This window comes from Ochotona princeps, chromosome 20, assembly GCF_030435755.1.
Source record: "Ochotona princeps isolate mOchPri1 chromosome 20, mOchPri1.hap1, whole genome shotgun sequence".
Classification (NCBI taxonomy): domain Eukaryota; kingdom Metazoa; phylum Chordata; class Mammalia; order Lagomorpha; family Ochotonidae; genus Ochotona; species Ochotona princeps.
Genome location: NC_080851.1, coordinates 26,867,529 through 26,892,108, shown reverse-complemented (window position 1 = coordinate 26,892,108; position 24,580 = coordinate 26,867,529). Strand labels below are relative to the sequence as shown.

Here is a 24,580-nt window from a genome sequence, read left to right as displayed (position 1 = left end):
CAAGAAAATACTCCTTTTCATATAGCCTAACAAACCCTTCCTGCATCATGCTTATAAAAAACAGCATACTTTTTTTCATGACCAGATGCGGGTTATCAGTCTTTCCCAAGCAGACTAAGTTTCGTGAGCACATGGAACAAACTTATTCTGACTGCTTACTTTGCAGGGTTATTATAGTGCCTGACCAATTTCATACAGTATTTGAAGGAATGAATAATGTAAACATTAAAATAAGGATGGGGTGGGTATCTGGAATGTCCCGAAAACACTAAAATAAGGATGGGGGTGGGTATCTGTTTGGAACGCCCACAATCCACATGAGAGTGCCAATTCAAGTTCCGGCTGCACTGCTTTCAATCCAGCTTCCTATTAATACATCCCAAGAGGCAGCAAAATTTGGTTCAAGTGCCTGGGTTCCTCCAACCATGTGATGGAACTGGAAGAGTTATGGTTCCTGCCTTCAAAGTGGCCTAGCTCTGGCTATTGTGGACATTAGGAAAAAGAACCAGCACATGGTACAGAATTCTCTCTCCCCTACCTCCATCTCTGCCTTTCAAGTAACAGGAAAGTAAACATTAAAAAAAAGTTAAAGGATGAATGGACACCTCCTTAATATTATGTGTATATTTTTAAATTTCCTTCATATTCAAAGCCATCATTCCATTTGATAACAAAAGATGAGTGTGCTTTCAAACAGTAAAATGAAGCAACAGAAAGTCAAAGTTTCCTTTTATGAAAAGAATCAACAATATGTCTCAGAACAGTGGAAAGAGCTCAGAAGTAAATTCAAACACTTATATAGGAATTGAACATATAAAATTAATAGAGTATGTAAAGCTAATGCGGAAAAACCACATTTCTCATTAAATGGAGTTTTAAAGTAACAGATTTCTGTCCTCATTCCTTCCAAAACAAACCACAAATGAAAAACTTAAATTTCTAAAAATAAAGTTAAATTTCTAAAAATAAAGTTAAAACTTAAATTTCTAAAAATGAAGTTAAAACTTAAATTTCTAAAAATAAAGTTAAATTTCTAAAAATAAAGTTAAAAAGTAACTGAAATAAATATCTAAATATTTTTTTAAAATTTTACAAACTGACACGCGAGATGGTAAGTGCTCTGTAAATAGGACATAAAACTCAGAAGACTTCTAAGGTAAGACTGATAAATTCAACTACATAATAATGCTATACTTCTGTACTTCCAAAAGTAACAAACTGAAGAAAAGATTAACTGACAGAAAATATTTTCAACACACATATAAAATATTATACCCACACATATGCACACTCATTAAAATCTAACCTCCACGGGCACTGTGCTTACTAGTAGTACATGTAGGAGCCTGGACTGGGATCGCCTCAAAGTTTCTTTGGGGATTCCCCTGAACAAAATGGAGGAATCAAAACATTAACCAAGAGAAGATGGAAGATGGAGTAGATCAATCAACCACCTCAGCTATATGTTTGCAGCGGAAAACTGGACAAGGGGAAACTCTAAGATAGACTATGTCAACCACTGGACTCTGCACCAGCCTCATCGTACCTGGACTGTTGCTGATGATATGTTGGAGCTTCTAATTGATCGAGGTGACGCTCTGCTGGCTCTGCCTTCAAACCTGAGAGGGCCTCCCTAAGAGGCCGTTAAACTTGACTGGACAGTGGGATGCTGGACTCTGTATGGTGTGAGCTTGTAATTAGGGAATCCCAACGGAACCTGAGCTGTGGTTATGCATCATGGTGAAGGAATTCACCATGGGGGAAGGGTTTGGGGTGAAGGGGGGAGAATCCCAGTACCTATGAAATTGTGTCATGTAATACAATGTAATTAATGAATTAAAAAAAATCTAACCTCCATAGGTCAAGGGAAGGAGTGAGAGTGTGTGTGCGTGTGTGTGTGTGCATTGCTGCAGTCCCAGGCCTGGAGTAGCACTTCCTCCATGGCAGACACTCAGTATTTACTTGTTGAATACATAAATGAGTATCTGACACACATACATTCAACAGTTAGAAAGATCAATGCCTTGCACAATGGAGAGCAGAGTACAATGACTTAACAAAGAGTTACTGAGTGAAAAAAAATCTAACAAAACATGCCCAAAGGACAAAAAAACCAATCAATTATTAAAAAAAGAAGGGCCAATGCCCTACAGTGTTTAAATAAATCCCTAAATTGAAGCAAAAAGAAATCAAAACCACACTCTAGCAAATTTTACCTATTAGACTAGAAGAGAAATACAAAGTTACTGCAAGCAAAATATAATACTTTCTTATTCTATTTGTGCTGTTACAATAAGATACCTGAAACTAGGTAATTTATGAAGAATAAATTGGGGGCAGTGTTGTGGCGTAGCAAATTAAGCCACCACCTGCAATACTAGCACCCCAAATGAACATCAGTTCATGTCCTGGCTGCCCTGCTTCTTGATAATACCTGGCAGACCAAGGAAGATGGCACAAGTCCTTGGGCACCTGACCCCCACATGGGAGACTCAGATGGAGTTCCAGGTTCCTGGCTTCATATTGACCCAAATCTGAAGGTTGTAGCCATTTGGGTAGTGAACCAAAGGATGAAAAATCCATTTCTCCCTCTTTGTAACTCTGCCTTTCAAATAAAATATACTTTAAAAGAAAAAAAGAGTATGAGTGTATTTCTTACAGTTCTGGGGGTGAAAGTGCAAGACCAAGGTACCAATAGATTCCTGTCTGTCAAGTTTCCGTCCGTTTCCATGATGACGGCCTTGAATGCTGTGCCCTCATGAGGCAGAGAATACAGACAAAAAGGATGCAAGCAACCAGTGTCCATCCTTTGAGTCCTTTTACGGAAGCAGAGCCCTCCCAACAACTCCCAACACTGATGCACTGGATTTAGTGAGACACAACTTGTACAGGTAAAAACATAGGTAAAAAAAACTGTTCCTATTAGAGGCAGGAATCAATAAAATGAGAACACAAAATATAAGCAGCATGGAAGGGGAATTTCAGAAACAAGAGCTGCCACCAACTCCCGATTCCCTCTATTACTAGGAGATTTTCAGTGCAAATAACTGAAATGTGGGGATAATAAAAACATGTAAATCTCTATGGACTCAGTTAAGGTTACAAATTATTTTCATCTGTGTCAGAGACATTTGCAGTGGGAATCACTTAAAGAAAACTAATTGTACTTTCAAATGCAAGGGAATTTGGTTAGACTCTCTTGTGTTCAGTAACAAGCTAATATGCACACAACAATCAACCAAATGTTTATTTCAATCCAGCAATGACATGGTGGCTGACATCACTGAACACCAAGGAAGACAGAACCACAGAACTCATAAAATCTACCAGAAATGCACCATTTTCTGAAAATACTATATTCACATTAGTCAAAATTACAATAGGAAAGGCATGGTCAAAGAGGGAAATACAACGTACAATATCAAAAATATGCACAAAGTCATCTTTTTAGAAATAAAACTGAGGATAACTATACAGTATGAGCAGAAGGCTTGGAAGGTTGGTCTCTGGGACAATCTTTTTGCAAACACAAGAGAATTGCATTACTTCTTTGCTTTTATTCTTCTTTCATAAAATAGAGGCAATCCTTCATTACCTTGACATTTCTCCCTGGAAGCTGTGAAGGAGGTTTTGCTATTTCTACCATCTACACAGTTTAAGACAAAAGCGCTGCTCACTGTTGCCCTTTGCTCCCAAAGCCACTTCTTAAAGGGAGGAAAAGAAAGCACCAAGCTCACTAGGGAGGACCCATCTGCTGATTGGCTTATTTGCTCAGGAGTTTGAACACTGAGTCCATTTTCTTCAGGAAACTGCAAGAAATAATAATCTTTCGAGATCAAACTTCCACCAAGCACAGTTTTAGCACAACATTCATCAGACCTAGCAAAACACCAGAGAACAACTCCATCTGCTACAACAAAACAGAGAGAAAGATAAAGGTCTCCAAACGCTTAATAGCACTTTCCCAAAAAGGGCCATAAACCTAACACCGCCACAAGAGAAATGCAATCTGCGACCTGCAGACCTACACAGGAATTGCTTCAATACTATCTTCTTCCCTCTTCCTCACCATAAAAACGACCCACCCCGGGCCGTGATGTACCGATAGACATCCCAAGATTCCAAGGAGATTAGAAATCCACAAATACCAACAAAGACCGGAAACAAGAACTCCTTTCCCACCAGTTCATTTCAGTAATTACCTACTGAGTGGATACTGAAAAGCAAAGCAAAATGTATGCTCACTCAGAGGCCTAACCAGGACAGAATGGCACAACATAAACTAGACATACAACAGCACAATCATCTCTGAGAAAACAGGTCAGCAGAGAACACCCCACGAGGATTATGCGAGTGATCCCACCCATCCATTTCGGATCATTACTCAATAGGAACATTACTGTTAACAATCACTTAAAATCAGGCACCTGGAATTCACTTGAAAACGTTTACTAAATGCCTAAATTGGGTCTCATTTAAGGAAAGCTGAAAGAAGTTAACATTAACTTAAAAATTTTCAGTAAAAAAAAAAATCAACTGGATACATTTTTCACCCTAAACTTGTATTTACACCTTGACCTTCACTTTCTAAATAAATTTTAAAATGAATGAAAACTGAGAAGGAGAATAATGCAAGTAAAATTCAACAGCAATTATTCAGCAGATAAGAAAAGGTTTCTACTTTTCCTTAAGTCTGCATAGAAAATACTTATTTGTTGCTCCTTAATAATTATGTATGTTGCAGCACCATCATACAAAACACTTCAGAACTTTTAAAATTCAAACATAAGTAAATCAAGGATATTACCTTCAATTTTACTGCCAATGGGAAAAAATAAAACACAATGGTTTAAGTTACTACGGCAGGAGGAGGATAACTGAGAAGGCTTAGTTCATAAGACGCTGAAATCACATTGACTGAATGGGAAGGAAAGCCAAGTGAAGATGCAAACTCAGGGATGTCCATCTGTAACTTATCAGTGGGCTGTGAGGAGGAAATAATAAAAATGCCATGAAAACACAAAAAGCCATTCTGCAGGAACTTTGCCCCAATTCATTTCAAGCTGGAGCCTTGATACACACACAATTAATACAAATTAAAATCAGCATCAACAATTCCTTAGAAGTTTGCTTTGCTAGTCAACTGTATCGCAGATACTGAACAAGAGGCATTTAGTCCAGGGGCTGATGCTGAAGTTCTAGCAGGCCGCCACCTGTGAGGTCTGCATCCATTATCAGTGGGCCAGAAGGCAACTCCACTTCCACACCATCTTCCTGCTAAAGTGCCTGGTAAGACAGCAAAAGATAGCCTGAGAGCTAGGGTCATTTAGGGAGTGAGCCAGTGGATGGGAGACTGCATTGTCTTTCTAACATTCTGCATTTCACATAATTTTTAAAGGGTTTACTTATTTTTATTAGAAAGCTAGATCAGATTTATAGAGAGAAGGAGAGACAGAGAAAGATCTTCTATCTGTGGTTCATTCCACAAACAGATGTACAACAGCTGGAGCTGAGCCAATCAGAAGGCAGAAGCCAGGAGCTTCTTCTGGGTCTCCCATTTGGGCACAGAGTTGGGCCATCCAGGACATGAAGCAGTACACATTTGGGATCATGGAACTTGCAATGTTGAGGATTCAGGCACTGAGCCATCATGCTGGGCCTACACATCAATATTTTTTTTTTCAAAAAGGGGGTGGGGTGCCCAGAACAAACATCGAAAGTGGAGTTTTGGAGTTGGCACTGTGGTGTAGCAGTCTACCCTCCCCCTGTAGCATCGGCATCCCATATGGGCACTAGTTCCAGTCCCAGCTACTCCACTTCCAATCCAGCTTCCTGCTGATGGCCTGGGAAGGCAGTAGAGGCTGAACCAAGTTCTTGGGCCCCTGCACCCATGTGGGAAACCTAGAAGAAGCTCCTAGCTTCAGATTGGTCCAGCTTTAGCCATTGTGGCCATTTGGGGAGTGAACCAGTGGATGGCAGATCTCCTTCTCTTTCTCTGTATTTCCAATAAAAATAAACAAATGTTTAAAAAAAGTGGAATTCTGAAGCAAGAATTTTTTTTTAATTTAAAAAAGATTATCAGGCCTGTGCAGTAGTCTAGCAGCTCAAGTCCTCAGAACCTCACATGCACTGGGATCCCATATGGACACTTGCTCTGAACTCAGAATCTCTACTCCCTGCTTGTGACTTGGGAATGCAGTCTAAGACAGCTCAAAGCCTTGGCACCCTGCACCCACATGGGAGATCTGGAAGAGGCTCCTGACTCCTGGCTTCAGACAGGTGCAGCTCCAGCCATTGTGGCCACTTGGAGAGTAAATCATCAGACAGAAGATCTTCCTCTCTGTCTCTCATCCTCTCTGTATATCTGACTTTCCAATAAAAATACAATAAATCCTTAAAAAAAGATTCTCATTTGTATATAATGGATATTCTTTGGTTGTTTTCCTTAAATAATAAAAATGCAAGGGACATTCTTGAGGTTCCTTACTTTTTCCACCTTTGCTGCTGCAGTTTGCCCCACATCATTTGTCCTTCATGAAAACATGCTCACATTAGCATGCTTCCTGGAATATCACAAATCACCCTTTTAAAAGTCACAAACTTTATCTCCAAAAACCACATCATTTAAAGCTGATACAAAGATAAAAATAAAGAATTTCTCAGTTTTTCCTCATCTCATCACAGAGCACTTGGGTTAGAAAAGATAACATCACTGAAGTTAGCTAAAGCTAAACTTGACCTTGGTCTTGACATAATCAGATGACCCACAAAAGAAAGGTTCCTTCCATCCGATCAACAACAGGAAAGAAATAGGAAAACCACTCAAAAATAAAATCTGGCTAAATTCCGGTTTTCAGCACTATTCTCTGGGCAATTTTCTGAACAGCAATAATCATATTCCTTGGAAATTGAATCCATGAAGGGTCAGGATCAGAATATATTTTTAGCAGAAATTTCTTATCCTTCTCTACTCACTCTTTATTAACCCTTCCTTCCAAATCAATCCAACTACAAAACATTTCTGGAAATAATCTGATACACAACAAGTTGGGAATCTTGAGAACTGAGAACAAGTTGAAATTAGACAGGTTCCATACATGACTTCCAAAATAACTTGGGAGTAAGTGGAAAGCTTTTGGTACTCTGAGCTACAGTACCAAGAAAAATGTTTTTTTTTTTTTCTTTGAACATACTTATCTAAGGAAAAGACAGACTTCCTTTGTATTCCTCTTTGCAAACTGCTGTCAATCACGTTTGGAGCTAGAAATGTTGACAGCCAAGAAACCAGGAACACTAGGCTATTTAAACACTGGAATACTCATTCTCAAAATATGTGAAATAGGAAGTAGGGTGAAATTTGGTTTGTTTTCCAAATATGCACCAGGATTTCACATTTTATCTTTCTAAAATTTGGAGTAATATTAACAAAGCAAAATGTCATGAACTTTAGATTTTCTTGTGACTCTTTAATCAAACCTCTGTTTTATGATCCAGCAATGCTGAATATAGGATGACTCTTTTTTTTTAAACTTCAGTGCAGAAAATTTCTCACTGCATTTTCTTTGTGATAAAACTATTAAAACATACACCACCATCACCCCACACACACACACTACTCCCAAAGGTTTTATGTTAAAAGTAGCGGGGATAGTTTTAACAATACCACAGCAGGATTATACATACTTAGAAGGGGTGCCAACAAGATGAAAATCATCAATTTCCAATTCTCAGTACAAACTCCTCTCAATAATACGTAAGATTAGAACCAAACTGCTGTTAGTGTTCAACAACAAGCTTGATATACCCACTGTTGATTGTCAGTCTTAATGTGGAATACTACTCATTTAAGCTATGAAAAATCACACCTACCACTAATAATCATGCAAGCCGAACTTCTGATAAAGACCCATCTTTGGTATACGATAATCTATAGGCCATATTTAACTAATTTTGGAAAAAATTTTACATGCAAAAGATAAAATGTGTGAAACTGTTCCATATATTTATTTTATCACTAGATAGCTGAGTAAGACACTCTTTGGTCATTCTTCATAGCAGAGCTGCTAAATGACCTACATAGGAGAAGTACTTTACCAGGCTAAAACTTCTGGTTTTCACTTACTTTTCCACATTTTCTTGTCCTGTGTGCTCCTCTACTTGACTAGGTTCAAGCACTTAAAACCAAAAATAAAACTTTTAAATTACTTATGCATTTTTAAATTGATTAATTAACTCTTCCCGTATTTTAAAATGGATAGGTATGTCACTGGATGATAATACCAATGGAGCACGGAAAAGTCTCTCTGTTGAATTTGTGGTTAAAACAGCCCAAAGCCTTTTCTTTATCCTAGCAACCAAAAGCAATTCTAAACTTAAAGGTGCTACTGTAATAACTGGAAATCCCTCGACCTTCTATCAGATATCTTTGTGCTAAGTCAGACTAACATGACTGCACGGTGCCATACCGTCCTTTTCCAAATGAGCCTCATCTCCCTCCATGAAAAATGAGAACAATTCATATTTCACAGGGATACTGTAAGAATTCATGTGTTCCAATACACAATCCACCCAGCAGCATAGCCGCAGCTTCCCAACAGCACTAACACATATCAGTTGCCTGCTTATAAACAGTTGTGCATTATGAAACCTTTTCTAAGGGAATTACAGTAATGTTTTGAATCTAGGCTATGTGCATTTTTATGCTTTCCAATCGTAAGACTGTCAGAGATTCTCCCAAGGAAGACTGAAGGGTTGTTCAAAGTTCTATACGCTGAGGTCTCCTACCGCAATCACTGCCAACCACACACTCCTTAACAATTATGAACTACAGGACTTGGAGGTTTCAACGGGCGCAGTGTTCTGTGCAAACAGACTTTCTCAGCTGTTACCCTCCTTTCTACTCTATGTTTGTTTTGTTTTGTTTTTCATGTCAGAAAATCTGCTCAGGACTCAACTCTCCTTGAGGCAGTTCACTCCTCAATAAGCCCCGCGGGTGCCAAAACACACCCCAAGGAGACCCCCTGCACTGTTTATGTGGCCTTGCAAACAATGCCCTTCCCGCTGCCCTGCTGTGATTTCCATCAGCTCCTGCCAGGCCTGAGGAAGCACTGTGCTGCTCTTCTCCCCTCTTCCTTCTTCCCCTTACAAACCTCCTCACCTCTTTTCATTTAAATGACTTTTTTTTTCTCTTATTTAAAAAGCTTCTAGACGTCTTCACATTCTGGCAGCTTAAACTTTTTTTTCTGGATTAATTAAAAAGGTAAGTTTAAACAATTTGTCAGGTTAATGTCTTTTATTTTTAAACACATGTTATCTGGCGAGCAGAATCTGCAGTGCTGAGGCGGGGGGTGACACCGCATTCCACTGTGGGGATTCCTGCTGCCAGCAAGCTCACTGCCTCTCCTAACCTAAACATGCGGACACAGAACTGATACTTCGTCCACAGCTCTCTTCGCTTTGACTCACACAGAATTATTCATGCCAATACAATATTAATACATACATGTTATCCATGCACATACAGTAAGTCATGTTCCTTGCCTAATTATCTATAGAAAGTTACTAAAAATGCAGTTTAAAAATCTAATATTGAAAACAATATAAAGCCAAGTGCCAGCTCTTCACTTAAAGACACATTAACTGTCTCCTAGTCTGTCTAATTGTATTTTTAATTTCAGACATCTGAAAATCAATTAGGTATAACCTTTGCTAAGAAAATTCATAATTAAAGTAATTTCCCCAAATCCTTTCAAACAAATTTCACTAAATCTTTTTATCTAAAGTCAAGTAAGTTATACATACTCCACCTAAAACTCAAAACATGTTAAATACATTCCAAGAATGACCTTTAAAAATAAAGCAAAATATGCAAAGGCTCCTCAACTTATGTAAATGATACAAAGAGTTAAGAATCATATTTTGAATTTTAAAACACTGCCAAAAATAAGAGTGAATGATTCTAACATTTAGCACTGGCTCTCTGCCTTCCCTCCCCTGTTATCCAAGCTGCCTTTTCTACGCCCCTAGCTACACATACATAAAGCAGAGCATATTGAGGCATATTTTAGTGCATCGCCCTCCTGCTCCACTAAGACAGTCGTGCCTTTTATGTCTATGGGGAGGTTCCCATGGCAACACTCACTCACACTAGTACTATTTCCAACTGGAATGAGAGAAGCCAAAATTTCAATGCTTCATTACCAAAGAACAGACATCCTAATAAATAACGATTTCTTTTTCTTAATGGCTATTATTTCTTAATAAAAAAGGAGATTCCTAGATATTTAGCCAAAAGCCATTTTAAAACTTAGAAAACACAGTCATTGCAGCCATTTTTAAATATACATATCATTACATGAGATTTGCATATGTTTACTCTTAGGACATAAAATTGATGCCTGTCCAAAAAGCTTATTTCAATTCTAATTATGAATAAGAAGTATAATTTTTACTAGCCAAGCTTACTGTATTAAATTTTATTTTTTTAAATGTCAGCTCCATAGCTCACAAAAACCTGATGAGGAAGTCTTAACACAACAAGCCAAGAAACAACTCATGGATGGCAGGAGGCAATTCCAGAACACAGGCATAATCTATAAAGAGAAAGCACCACAGCTTTTTGATGTTAAATAAGTAAAAATATTAGCACACAACAAAGCTAAGAAGCAGGCTGTTATATCAAGTTTAAAAGATGAATATTCAGGGTCAAGTGTCATGAGAACTTTTCTCTAGACTTCTTTCAAATGTGAAACCCTCCGAATTTTTAAAACAAAAAAAGACTCTCCTGTGATTCTGTCTGGTCTATATATTTAATTTTACTAGATCACACATACCAATCAAGTTATTCAAAATATAGCGGAAAGGAGAGACTTGTTTTTAAGTGGAAACATCAAGGAGGGAGGTCATATACTTACTTTGAAAAATATTCAATTCTTAAAACAGGCTGTGCACATTAAGAAGCTTCCAAGAAGAGGCAAGAGAATAAAATGAGTACCAGAAAGCTTTTTGATAAATGATCAAAGCTAAGCATTAAACATCTCTCTGCTTGGTGAATACATTTTTAAGAACAAAAATCAATGTAATATACACAGAATCCTATTTATTCTGACAATATATCGTAGCACTTGAAAGTTACATTAAATAATTTAACTGTTTCTGCTACAATTTATTAACATATATTTGTCAGTTCATAAATAGAATAACAATATGTATTTTAAATTTTAAAGTCTTTGTTAAAATTTATAATGAGCCTTTTGTGGGTTGTTGTTTTTTTTGCTGTTGTTTTATTTTATTTTATTTTTTTAAGCTTTTATATGATCACTGTTTTAAAACCAGCTGATTCAAAAATTTATAAAGACTCCCTGAAAACCAGCCCAGGAAACTCAAGAATTTACTTTCCCAAAATCAGCTTTTAAGACATGAATGGGAACTGCCTAATGAATCTCATAGTTAGGCTTGTGAAAATGACTGACTTGCACCTTTCAAAGTCTTTCCCTTTTTTTAAAAAAATTCCCATACAGTAAAACCTACTGGTACTTTCTTCTTCTTCTTCCTCTTTTTTTTTTTTCTTTTTTACAACAGAGTGGGTGTTGAGTAGCAGGGACATCCAAGGCACTGGGGACGGGGAGAACAGTTCTGAAATATTTGTCAAGATTTTTATAAGACTGCATCCTTTCTTCCACTGTTTACGCAAGCAAAGCAAAAAGACCACTGTTAAATGTTCATTTTTAATTGTTTAAAAACAAAAGGCAATCCTCTGAAAATGTTGCATTTCAATTTAATCTTCATCTCACTATCAACAACCTAAAAACAGAAATCTCTTCAATTCTTTGGAGATATTTAACCAACTCTTATCTGGTGTATTTTTAATCCAACTTCAAAAGCAGAATCTAGAAGAATTATGTCCTCTCCTAAACAAAGCAAAACATAACAAAACCAAAAAAAAAAAAAAAAAAGTATTTTAAAAGTCTTTTATCAGAAGCAGGTTTGGATGCAATGCCACCTGGTGGTGCAAATAAACTTCTAACAGTTTAGAAATCATGATTAGAAGAATCAACCACTCCTGATTACTCTACCTTCCTCCCAAACAAGTCATTCATCCTGTGGCTCAACAATAGCTTTTCATTTAAAATGCAAAGATTCTCTAAAGCAATCAATGGCACGAATGTATATGGCAATTTTCTCAGTGTTTAAATAAAAAGCAGCAAAATATTTCGACACAACTATTCCAAAGCTTTAATTTTTGAAAGATGCAATGTTTTAGAGGGAGGTGATAGGGACGGAGTCCCTGAGTTGCTTTGTAAAATTACACTGTATAATTAATTCCATGGTAAGAATGTTTTTATGGTGTGTTTTGGTGACCTTTTATTACCATCAAGTTCACAATGCTGGTGGGCTGCCTTTTAATCCCTCCGCAGACAAAGGCCCTAAATAAACACAGATCCCTTCCTGGGAAAAAGTCCACTCTGGTTAAATGGTAAGGAAATGAGTAAATCATTAGTAATCTTTAAAGCCAAAGCTATAAACTCAAGTTACCTTAAGTTGAAATGAAAGTGTCCTGCAAGAGTTTCAAAGTTCTGTCACAGATAGAAATCTCCAGCTCTTGACTCCAGACTAGGCGCCAGCTGATAAACAAACAATTTAAGTCAAGAGCTGGAGAATTCCCAGCTTTTTCATTTAATGGCTTTGGCCAAGAGTATTTACTGCCTCCAGTTTTATTCTCACTTAGCCCTAAGAGGAAATTTAAACTCATCATTATCTTAAAGCCCCATATGGGCAGCAGTCGCTCACCTGATGCAACTCTTTACAACCAACTAGTTTGCGTCTCTACTAGAAGTGATGTAATAACAAACTAATTCACTACAGTTTCAGCTTGACTTTTTAACAGGCTAAATAAATTTTGTTCAATATACTTTATATTCCCACTTGGAGTAGTAACAATTCCAAAACGTTGAACTTCACAGTTTTCAGTAGACTACCGCTACAACGGAAAGCAACAAGGCATCTGTCTCTTGCCCACATGCTTCCTAGCTCTTGCCTGTTATTCCAATTAAGACGTCTATTAACCTCACAACGGTGAGTGCTGCTCAGCCTATTTCCCAATAGAATGCAAGATTTAAGATGGAAATGCCCGATAGTGAAAAGCTGTTGATTTTATATGCGCCCCAATAAGAATGTAAAAGTTTAGCCCAATTAAAGACCACGAAATAACCATCAAATCTTTCTAGATGGTGTTATCAAAAGTTCCCTATTAAGGATCACAAGCCTTCAAGTCAGAATTATGTGTTGCTCTTATTCCTTTCTCAAAATCATCATTTGTTTTTAGAAAAACCTCGTCTCTACTTGGGATTTCGTACCAAAATGATTCTTGTAACTATCGAACTGTCTGCAGTTACGGTGCAGTTACAGTACACCCATGATCCCTTTCTCCAGCTGCTTATCTAGTAAAAGGATGAAAGAATGCTGCAACAGAAACTTTACAGCCCAAGGCAAGGAGTTAATAAAATATGTCATTAGTGCACAGCAAAGTTCTTTTCCTCCCATTTCTTAAATTTGCAGAAGTTTTATAAACCTATCTTGGCTAGAAAAGCCAATTAACTATTTCAATGTCTGCCAAGACTATTTTTCTACTCTAAATATATGGACATAGTACATTAAACACGTTGGCCACTTGGGAACAAGTATTACTCTCACATGTAAGAATAATTAGGGAGGATGAAATGTAATTAATGATAAAATTGTTTGTATACCTGGCCTCATGTTAAGTTTCATTTAAGAAAAACTTCTGGAAACAACACTGTCCAGAGGTTGTGATGGGTAAACAAATATGATGACCCAAACTATGCCAATGGCTTAATAAAACAAGAGAGCAAGTCCAAATCTTAACATTCTTTCTGGTCTCCTAAAAACAATCTGCATCTCTCATATGCCTGGACAAAACTAAATACAAAAGCACCAGTATCTTCTCTTCTTTCCAGGGCACAACGAAATCCCTCCAGGCCAGAAGTGAGGAAGCTGCCACCCTTTCCCCAGCACTGGAAAGATGACTGCTACAAAATTTGCTCATACATTTAAGATACATATTTTTATTTTATATGAAAGACAGAGTGACAGATACATTCCACCTACTCATTCACACAATGAAAGCACTTAAAAAAACACAAAACAAAACAGAACTGTGTGGCAAATACACAGAGACAAATCTAAATATAACTTTAACATATAACTTTAACTTTTAACATATAACATATAACTTTAACATATAACTTTAAATATAACATCTGTTATCACCCTCAAACCTTTCTCTAAGAAAACTAGACATCTAGAAAACTGCAAATAAATGCTAAAGGTTGGGAACAAGGCCCTCATCAAATTCTCAAATCTGTCTCCTTTTCCCACTCACCCAACACACTCCAAGGATTTCAAGCAAAAACAAAACAAAACAAAACAAAACAAAAAAACAGAAAAACATATAATACATAAAGCATACTGAAATTAACCCCACACTGCTTAGGAAATTCAATAGATGGTGTAAGGCACCAGTAACAGCTTCAGGTTTATTTGCTAACTCTGCCTCACCTTTGTATAAACACTGCGAGGGAGTCCTGAAGTACGTGACCAGACCTAGTGTGTCTGGTCTGTCTTACATCCTGAATGGCAATTAAAGGACATTAAAAATAGCCTGGGATTACTTCAGACAGGACCCCTACCTCATCCACACACTTTCCACACACAGGAACACAGCATCCCTTCAGCCCAGGACAGGGCCTGGCAAGGGCACTCAGGGAGTGGGTATTTGATTAACAATCACAACACAACTCTAATTTCACCTTCAGACTTTGAAATGAAAGAAATGCAATGTGCAAGAGTAAATTTTTAGAAATAAGATAGGTAGTTGTTACCAATAATGATTATCACCAACAAAGATAGTAACAGCGAAATCCTGAGTGAAGTGGTCATCATTTCGCCTTCTCTGACTTGTCCTACGACTTTCCTACAAGACAACCTATTCAGAGCTGCCTCGGCTACACTGTCTCACACAGCAGTCCTTTCTCACTGTTTTAGCAGCGCATCAACATCCTATCCAAGCACATTCACCTGCAACCACTGCTTAAAGGAGTCTTCAGTACAGCAGAAAAAGATCAAGATTTTCACGGGTGTTTTACTTCTAGGCTAACCTTAAATTATTCCTTTAAGTTAATTTACGAAATAGTCCTGAGCTATTTCTACAAATTGAAGAAACTTCCAGGCAAGAAGAAATCCTGCAGAGCCTTCCTTGCTATGGGGCGTTACTTAAAATCATAAGGAAATAAATGTTAAGTGGCTTCACCTAACTGACATCGTGGTAGGGATCAGCACTGATCAGCCTGAAGTCATTCTAAGGAAATGCATCTGTCCATCACACAGCTACTAAAACTTTAAATAGTACCAAATCAACCAACAGGTCTTGTTAGAATTTTTCAAGACAAAATAACCGAAATCTCTCATACTAAAGTCAGTGCTGTAGCTTGGAAAGTGCTTTTCAATTTTGCACTAAACAATCAAAACTTTAAAAACTGTCCTAGTAGTAGTACAACTCTTTCTAACAGGAGGAAGTGATAAAAATGAATTCTTTTATTTTATTATTTTATCAACTTATCTTCTGATGTTCTTCTTAACGGCTTCTTTCAGGTATAGCTGATACTCAACAATCTGCACAAATCTGACATACAAACTGACGACCTCGGACACAGGCACACACTGTAACACTATCACCACAAAGTCAAAGCATTTCTATTACCTCCAAAAGTTTCCTCATTCTCAAACCTGCTGTTACTGTTACTGCTGCTCTGGTGGTGGTAGTGGGCAAGAATACTCATTCATGTGAATCTCTCTCCACAACATTTTAAGTGCACAATACAGTCTCGTTGAGGAGAGGTACTGGCAAGCTACAGCAGAACTCTAAAACACACTCACACTGCACACAGAAACAAGCTGTTATGGAGGTTAGAAATAAAGTGGAAGAATAAACATCACACACACACAACACGCCTGTGATCCAACGTTTTGGGAGAGCATCAAAGAAAGACCTCCTGTGACAGCGCTTCCCATCGATATGCTATAAACCAAGGCAAACTCAGTTATACAAAATCTGATAAAAGATCCCACATTTGGACAGGAATAGCAGTGTTTCAGCCCAAAGCCAAGTAAAACTGACAAGTTACAAACCTCTGCAAGAAAACATTTTAATGGAAATGCCAACAGACCCTTAACTATAACTGTGTTAGGTGCCAAAAGAGAAGTCATTTTTGTTTTTGTGGTCTCTTTACCATAAATTAGACACAGATCTAGTGGTAACACAGTTGGGATCCAGTTCAGCAAAGCAAAGGCCAAGATTGCACATTTGACTTTAAAAACTACACCAAAATCCATGTGGAATTTTCCACAAGATTCAGCAAGCCTGTCTAGCACTCTAAAAGAAATTCTTTCAGAGGCTTCGTGTATACTATTCCACATTCTAAGAATACTTCAAATCACTAAATCTGAGGCCAGCCAAGCAGAGTACAAAAGTTTCCTGGTACAGAACTGTTACATAAACACACACTCGTTCACTTGTGTAATTCGGACACTAACTCTCCCTGGAACAGTACAGCTGAGCCATTCTGTGAGGCCTGTCAGCACGTAGTGCCTGGGCTACCAGGTGCTCCCTCGCAGTCACTTCAACACTAGGGCTCTGAGCAAACCCACAGACATATTAGATAATCAGTGCATTCATCTAATTATTCAAGCTCAGGTTAGTGCTATAACGATGCCCTTGGAGCAGACTTAACAGCAGTTGGTCATTAAGCCTCAAATAAGTTTTTAATCTGCACTTGTGTCTGATTCATTATAGAAGAGAACTGATCAAACCGGAATCAGCTGAGTGGTTGCATACCCACTCCACACGAAAACAAAGTTATTTATTTACAACATTTGACATTGAGTAAGGGACACACTTCAAGAACCTGTTATCTGCACGAGATAAATAGGTTAGGGCATATTTATTACACCAGTGTCATGAGTTAATGAACATAAAGCCAAATTAGCTGTGTTTTCCTTATCAATAAACGCATGGTGTTAGACAAATGGGATTGAGGATAGGTCATTCAATGCAACAAACTCTGATGAAACTGCCTGCTGAGTCCTGCTAACATCAACAGAAATGTTCAGTGACCACCACTCTGTAATTCAGCCTCTACTTCAACACCACTACTTGGAAGGGTATCCCACCAACTCTTAAGTCCTACTCACTTTTATGTAAAGTCCTTTCCAGTCACCCTGTTAACGTGGCTTTCTATTTTTCTACTTAATGCCATAGTGCTTACCACTTAAATTATTTTTGATTCATTTGCTCTCAAGTCCTACTAAATCTTACAAGTCAGAAGACAAAAACTGAAATCTAAGTGCTCAAAACACATCCAGCACACAAAAGCACTCAGTGTTTTAATTTCTGCTTTTAAGATTGATTTACTTGGGCCTGGCGTGGCCTAGCAGCTAAAGTCCTCGCCTTGAACGCCCTAACTTCTTCCCTTCTCCTGTAAGGCCAGGTACTACGGTACTGCAGGTTAGGTCACGGTTTGGGAGCATCTGCATCCCATATCAGAGCCTAGTTTGAGTCCCAGCTTCTTGTGAATGCATTGTGGAAGGCTGCAGATGATGGTTCAAGCTCTTGAATATTCAGGGAGTAAACCAACAGAAACAAGAACTCCATCTCCCTCCCTTCTTACCTGCCTTTTAAAAAAAAAAGAGAGAAAAATTTATTTATTTTTATTGAAAAGTCAGATATACAGAGAGGAGGAGAGACAGAGAAAGATCTTCCATCCGATGATTCCCTCCCCAAGTGGCCACAATGGCCACAGCTGAGCCGATCTAAAGCCAGGAGCCAGGAGCCTCTTACGGGTTTCCCAGGCAGGTACAGGCCCCAAGGCTTTGGGCCATCCTTTACTGCTTTCCCAGGCCACAAGCAGGGAGGTAGATGGGAAGCGGAGTAGCCTGGACATGAACTGGTACCCATACAGGATCCCAATGTGTGCAAGGCGAGGACTTTAGCCACTAGGCTGCCACACAGGGCCTGCCAGCCTTTCAAGGAGATGAAAGTAGACTTTAAAAATATATACAGATAGTCCTTGACTTCTTATCCCATTCCTAGCACTTCAATCATAATCATACTTCTTAATGACATCAAATAATAAAACACACCATGGTATTTCAAGCACAGTACATGCTCACTTCCTGGCCAGTCCTGGGGACCTTAGAAGCACACACAAAGGAGACCAAGATGACATTTCAAGCTTGTGGCTTGAGCCAGGCTAGCTCGGCCTCGAGAAGTCAGAGGATGGATCTCCCCAAGTCCATCAATTTATCCATCCAGTGGATAGGTCAGTTTTAAATCTAACAGGATTCCACTTCAGCTAGTTGTTCACTATTTTGACCAAGTAATCACCATGATTTTACAGTTTAAGTGGCATTCTTCCTTTCAGAAATCTCAATTTCCTCTTAGAATATGTCAGAACTCTTTAGGAAATAGTATTTACCAATCCAGTGTCACAGGAGAACAGAGAACATCACACCAGTGTTCGCTCTTCTAACCAATAGTACTATACTGAACATCTCTAGGTGATGCACACTCAGTAAGATGGGAATATCATGGTTCTCCCACTTATTTCACATGTTAGTTTCTCTAGCCAAACTCAAACCAAGTTTTTAAACATTTACTGAGACCAATTATGTTCCAATCATTATGCTGGGAAAAATGAGACAAAAAGACAAAATTTAATCCAAAGGTACACCACAACAGAAATAACAACATGAAATTCTTACATGGGGTATCACAGAACAACTAAAACAAATGTACTACATGCTAACAACTACACAATTCCCAAACACTGCAGGCTGTGAACATGGATATTTAACCAAGGAGGTCTGCCAAACTATAAACCCTGACACGAGGAACAAAGCTGCCTGGTGCTCACCAGAGTCGCTATTTCATTTCAAGGAGGTTTTTTTGTTTTTCTGCTTTTGCTTTGTTTCATTTTTTTTCTGTGTTTTGTTTATACAAAGGTACTCACTAAGCCAGGAACACTGTCATCTTACACATGACAGTAACACAGATGAAACTCAAGAACAGCATATATAGTGAGAAAGCAAGCTACAGAACACATTCACTATCCAGTCATAAAAAAAAATCCCATCACTTGCAGCAAATTGAATAGAAGCTTAGAATATTGAGTTGAATGAAATTAAGACAAAGAAAGACAAATACCATATCCTCCCTCATACATAGGTGTTAAAATAAACACAAATCCTCCATATGAACATAGATTGCAGATTACTAAATGTTGCAAGTGATAGGAAAAATAGGAGTTTATATTTTAAAAACATAGGAAAGTAGCAAGCATTTTATAAACTGACAAATATGCTAACATGAGACACTATTAACAGGGAAAGCTCAGTGTGGCGTATACCCAAAGCCAAGCAGGAGGGGAGAGACAGGGAAGCCACAGGTTAGTACAGATTGGCACACTCAGCCAAGCAGAGGGGTGGCAAGGTCTAGTCACACAAAAGATAACATTTCAGACAACACGCAGGGATATGGGCAAAAAAGGAGCCCTTATCATAATATCACAAATTCTGCTAAAGATTGAAGCAAGAACAGTATCAAACTGATGGTGATATTTGTATGTGGGAATAATGAAATCACTCATGTTTTATCAGAATTTTATGAGGACAATGTCCAAAGAAATCAGTAGTTTACAAATGGGTAACTTTTAACAAGGGATGAGCTCATATTGAAGGTGAAGCACACAGGTACAACAACACCTACATCACTTTGTCGGGAAAAAACTAATCTTGGGGCAGGAATTATGGAACAACAGGTAAAGCTGCCATTCTATATGGGTCCTCAATCTGCAATCCAGCTCCCTGCTAAGGACTTGGGAAAAGCAGTAGTAGATGACAGAAATGTTTGGGCTCCTGCCACCCAAGTGGGAGACCTGAATGAAGCTCCCAGCTTCAGTCTGGCCTAGCCCTGGCAGCTGCAGTCATCTGGGGAGTAATTAGTGCCCACTGGAGAGTGTCAGGACTGGGGGCCAGCCATGTCAGGCTGCAGCACCTGCCAGCACACATGAGATCAGGGGCTGGGAGCAGGAATGGCAGAGGAAACAGGAATTCCTGTTAGGCCACAGCTCCCACTGGTGAGTGCAAGAACAAGGGCTAGGAGCAGGGCAGGTCAGGCTGGGCTACAGCACCCATTAACACATGTTTGAGCTGGGTCTGGCAGTGGACCAGGCAGGGCCAAGCCATAGCACACACTGGCATGAGAAAGAGTCAGGATGGGGTAAAGGCCAGGCTGGATTGGACTACAACACCTGCTAGTTCACACAAGGGCTATGGATGGGCCTGGCTGGGCTAGGCTGCTGTACCTGCTGCAAGAGCTAAATGGGAGCAGGCCAGACTCAGCCATCCGTAGCACTAGTGAATGCAGAGACTGCAGGCAGGCCATCTCAGACTGGGCTGCAGCACCTGCTGGCATACACAAGACCCAGGACTAGGAGTGGGCCTGGTAGGGGAACTTTGGGGATTCCTCTGGTGGGCTACTGCTTCCACTATTGAGAAAAAGTTGGGACTAGGAGCAGGTCAGGCCAAGCCAGGCAGGACAGTAGTACCCAGCGGCAAGTGGTAGGACTGGGTGAGTGTCATGTCAGGATGGACCCCTAGCAGGCACAAGATCTGGGGCTATGAGCGGGCCTGGAAGGAGAACTGTCGGCACTTACTGACTGGGCTGCAGTTCCCACTGGTTAGCACAACAGCTAGGGTTGGGGGTGGGCCATGCTGGGCAAAGCAGCAGTACCCACTGGCATACATGTGAGCCAAGTCTGGAAGCAAGGTAGACTGAGCTAAGTTGCAGCACCTATATGTGTATAAGAGCCAGATGGAATTTGGGACCAACAGGGATAGCCCTCAGTACCTGCCAACACATGCAAAAACTGGGGGTGGGGGTGGGCCTGGTGGGGGTTATTGTAGGTCATCCTGACTAAGCTATAGCACCTGCTGATGTACATGAAGTCAGATCTATGGCAAGCTGGGCTGGGCTACACTGCTGCACCCATCAGTTCCCATGACAGATGGGGCTTGAAGGCAGAACTGACCAGACAGCTGCAACCACCAGCATGTATGTTGGTTGGTGCAGGTGACAGACTGAACCTGACCCTGTACTGACTGGCACACACTAGAGTCAAGTCAGGTGAGGTTTCTTGGGGGACTCCCCAACTAGACTGCTGGACTCAAATCCTGGCCACAGGGAATATCACAATACATGTGGTAAGACCTTAGAGTGCATTTATCAGAACTGGGCCTCCTCAGTTGCTGATACCTGTGCAGTGGACAGCATGCCCAGATGCACACAGAAGACATGACAGCCAGCTCAACTAGGCCAGCAGAGAGCCACATCAGAGGATGGAAAGCAGAACAAGTTGGACCACTCTCCTGGCCAAGCTTTGTAACACGTTCCTGGGCCTATGGATGCACTAAGCTGGACTTGGTCAGCCAACAGACCTTGGTAAGATTTTCTCAACCCTGGTGCAACAAAGCCAATAATGTCTCAGAACTGTCAAGTAACACCCTCAGAACACTCTTCCCTACATAGGGGTCTAAGGTGTCATCAAATGACCAAACTGCTCATTTGGTCTCTCTCCTTCTCCATTTGCTTCAAAAAAAAAATTGAAACATTTGTCCCACTCACCTTCCTCCATACTTCAACCCTCTCACCCTAATTGGAGACCCAAATGGGTATGCATCCCTCTCAATTACATAAACAGTATTAAAAATTATGTTAAAAAAACATATCAGATGGCTTTATAATAAGATCATTAAGCTTTTTGAGAAAAAAACAGAAATTGACTTATATTTTCAAATTCCAAAATGCACAAACACATAACAGAAATAATATTCCATTAACTGCTATTCTGCCATAAATGCATACCTAAACACAAAGTTAAATGATTATGCAATAACTTTGAAAAATGTGGAAATCATGAAAAATCATATCTAGATATTACCAAACACCCAATTATCTGTTATTAATATCTAATACAGGGCCCAGCACCATCGTGTAGTGGTCAAAGTCCTTGCCTTGCATGCACTTGGAACCCATATGGTCGCCAGTTCTAGTCCCAGAGGCCCTGCTTCCCATACAGCTCCCTGCTTGTGGCCTGAGAAAGCAGTCAAGGACAGCCCAGGGCCTTGGGACCCTGCACCTGTGCAGCGGACCCAGAGGAGCTCCTGGCTCCTGGCTTTGGACTGGCTCAGCTCTAGCCGTTGCGGTCACTTGGGGAGTGGGCCATCGGACAGAAGATCTTCCTCTCTGTCTCTCCTCCTCTATATATCTGCCTTTCTAATAAAAATAAATAAATTTCAAAAAAACAAATATCTAATACAAGAAAGCTTTTAAAATTCCATTATTGGACATCCTTCTTTTATTGAGATGATCATATAGCATTTAAATATGCTAATGTGGTAACTTATATTTACAGATTTTCTAACATTAAGCTATCTCTACATCTATGGACTAAACCAAACTTGGCTGCAGTATTTGATCTCTTTTACACATTTAAATAGTTTGCTAATAGACGCCTTAAAATTTTTATGTCCATATTCATCCCCAAGTCAACTATATACAATTTTTTAATGTGTCTGGTTTTAAAACATGAGAGTTAATCAGGTGTTACAGAACAAACTGGGAAATAATGAGCCACTCCCAGAAGTGATGATAACATTCATCTGTAAAACCACTTGGCCTAATGTCTCCCTTGTGCAACATGTTTTTTCTTACCATTTCTTCAATGTCTTTTTAACGGTTGCAGGGTTATTCAAGCTAATTACTTCTTGAGTTGGTTCTGAAAAGTTAAGATTTTCTAGGAACTGACCTTTGCCTATCCATAGTAACTGGACCAAAGATTCGCTACTTTCCAAAACGTGATGTCCTTCTATGTCAGGTTAGAAGCACTGAACAGCATGTCAGTTTTATCTTAGTTCAGCTTTTTATGAGAGATTGCAAACCCTATAATAGAACCAAAAGTAACTAAAGGCAGCTTGAGTACCACACAACCGTTAACTACCACTTCTGACAAACAGAAATTGGTGTGTGTGCATTTTAGTCTCCACTTACCACCAGAAACGGGGGCGTCCATGAAAACTGCTCCCATTTTCTCAACTTCTTTGGCCAATTCCTTCGAAACTGCAGGATCAATAGTACTGGAATCTATTAATAATGAGCCTTTCTTCACTTTTCTAAGTAAATAAATAAAAATATTTATGGTTTATAACTCTGAATAAACATTTCATACAGGATCAGAATCTGCAAAAAAAAAAGCTGTCACTTATCAAAGAGGTCTTTTATCTACTATTAAAAATATTATTACTTACAACTGGCTCAAAAAATCTCATATTCATTTCCAGATCAGTTATAGTTCAAAGTAAACCCAAACTTTGAAACAAACCAAAAAAAAAATCTAATAAACTACTCGGTATATAAATTCTGGTTTCAGGTGCAACACATACTAACCATAGTATAGCAGCTAAGATGGAGGCAATTTAAAATTCCTATTAACTTTTAAAGGGTATTTGATAGGATTTAAATTTTTGTTTGTGAAGTAGCTGGGTCTTAAAAAGTAATTTATTTTGTCTTTAACAAGCCATATTGCAGATTTGACATATCTGTATCATTTCCACAAAAACATGAGCAACTAAAATTGAAGCTTTTGCTCCAGGAGAGCATGTCTATAAAACTGCAATTTTTAAGAGGCAAAATAAAATATCAACGGGGTAGGAAGGAAAATATGGGAATGAATTTGTAGCTCCCACAAAGTCTTTCTGTTCTTCACGGTAAATTTACATGCATGTATTGGAAAAGAAGAAATCAGTCTTTTCCAATATATTGTATCTCAATAGGTAAAGCACGTTCTTTCAAGAAAACATTTGCTTGTACTCTAAGTGCACAACATACAGCTTCCCATTTCCCTTGTTATCAATAAGGCTGCACCTACCTTTACTGGCTAAAAAACTCTCACACAAATTATTAATTGCATGAAAAACTTCAAACTTCCCAAAGTTCTTACCAAAGAATTAGTAACCCAGTAGACACAGACTCATGATAGGAAAATGAGAAAGGAATCAATATAGACAGGGAAGAACAAAGCTTTAAAAAAAAATTGATAGAAACTAATGAGGATTAAAGCAAAATTTTTCCACATTAAAAAAAAATTAGCACACAAAACGGTTTCAACAAAAACTGTAGACATGGATTTGCTGTGGTTTGCATGCCATGTTTGTGCATAGTCCACAAAAAGAAAACAGCACCCTCTATTAGGGATCCCTTCAGTGCGCAGGCTTTATCTTTATCAAAAAATAAGATTTCCACCCTCTGTGATTCTATATGTGTGTGTGTGTGTGTATTTTTAAGATCTGAAGTCTTCCAACACATGGGAAACAATTCCAACAATTATACATGCTCTGGGTGTAATGAAATGATCCTGATTCAAAAGGAAATAAAGAACCACCCATGAGA

The 24,580-nt window shown here is 38.9% G+C and overlaps 1 protein-coding gene across 1 annotated transcript in view; it reads right to left on the bottom strand.

Annotated features, from left to right (window-relative positions):
* Window positions 1-24,580, bottom strand: part of HIBADH (3-hydroxyisobutyrate dehydrogenase) — a 106,438-nt gene that overhangs the window by 55,458 nt on the left and 26,400 nt on the right. Inside the window, exon 4 of the mRNA XM_004582416.4 lies at window positions 23,183-23,304. Coding sequence (XP_004582473.1) covers window positions 23,183-23,304 — 122 coding nt within the window. The remainder of the gene's footprint in view (window positions 1-23,182; window positions 23,305-24,580) is intronic.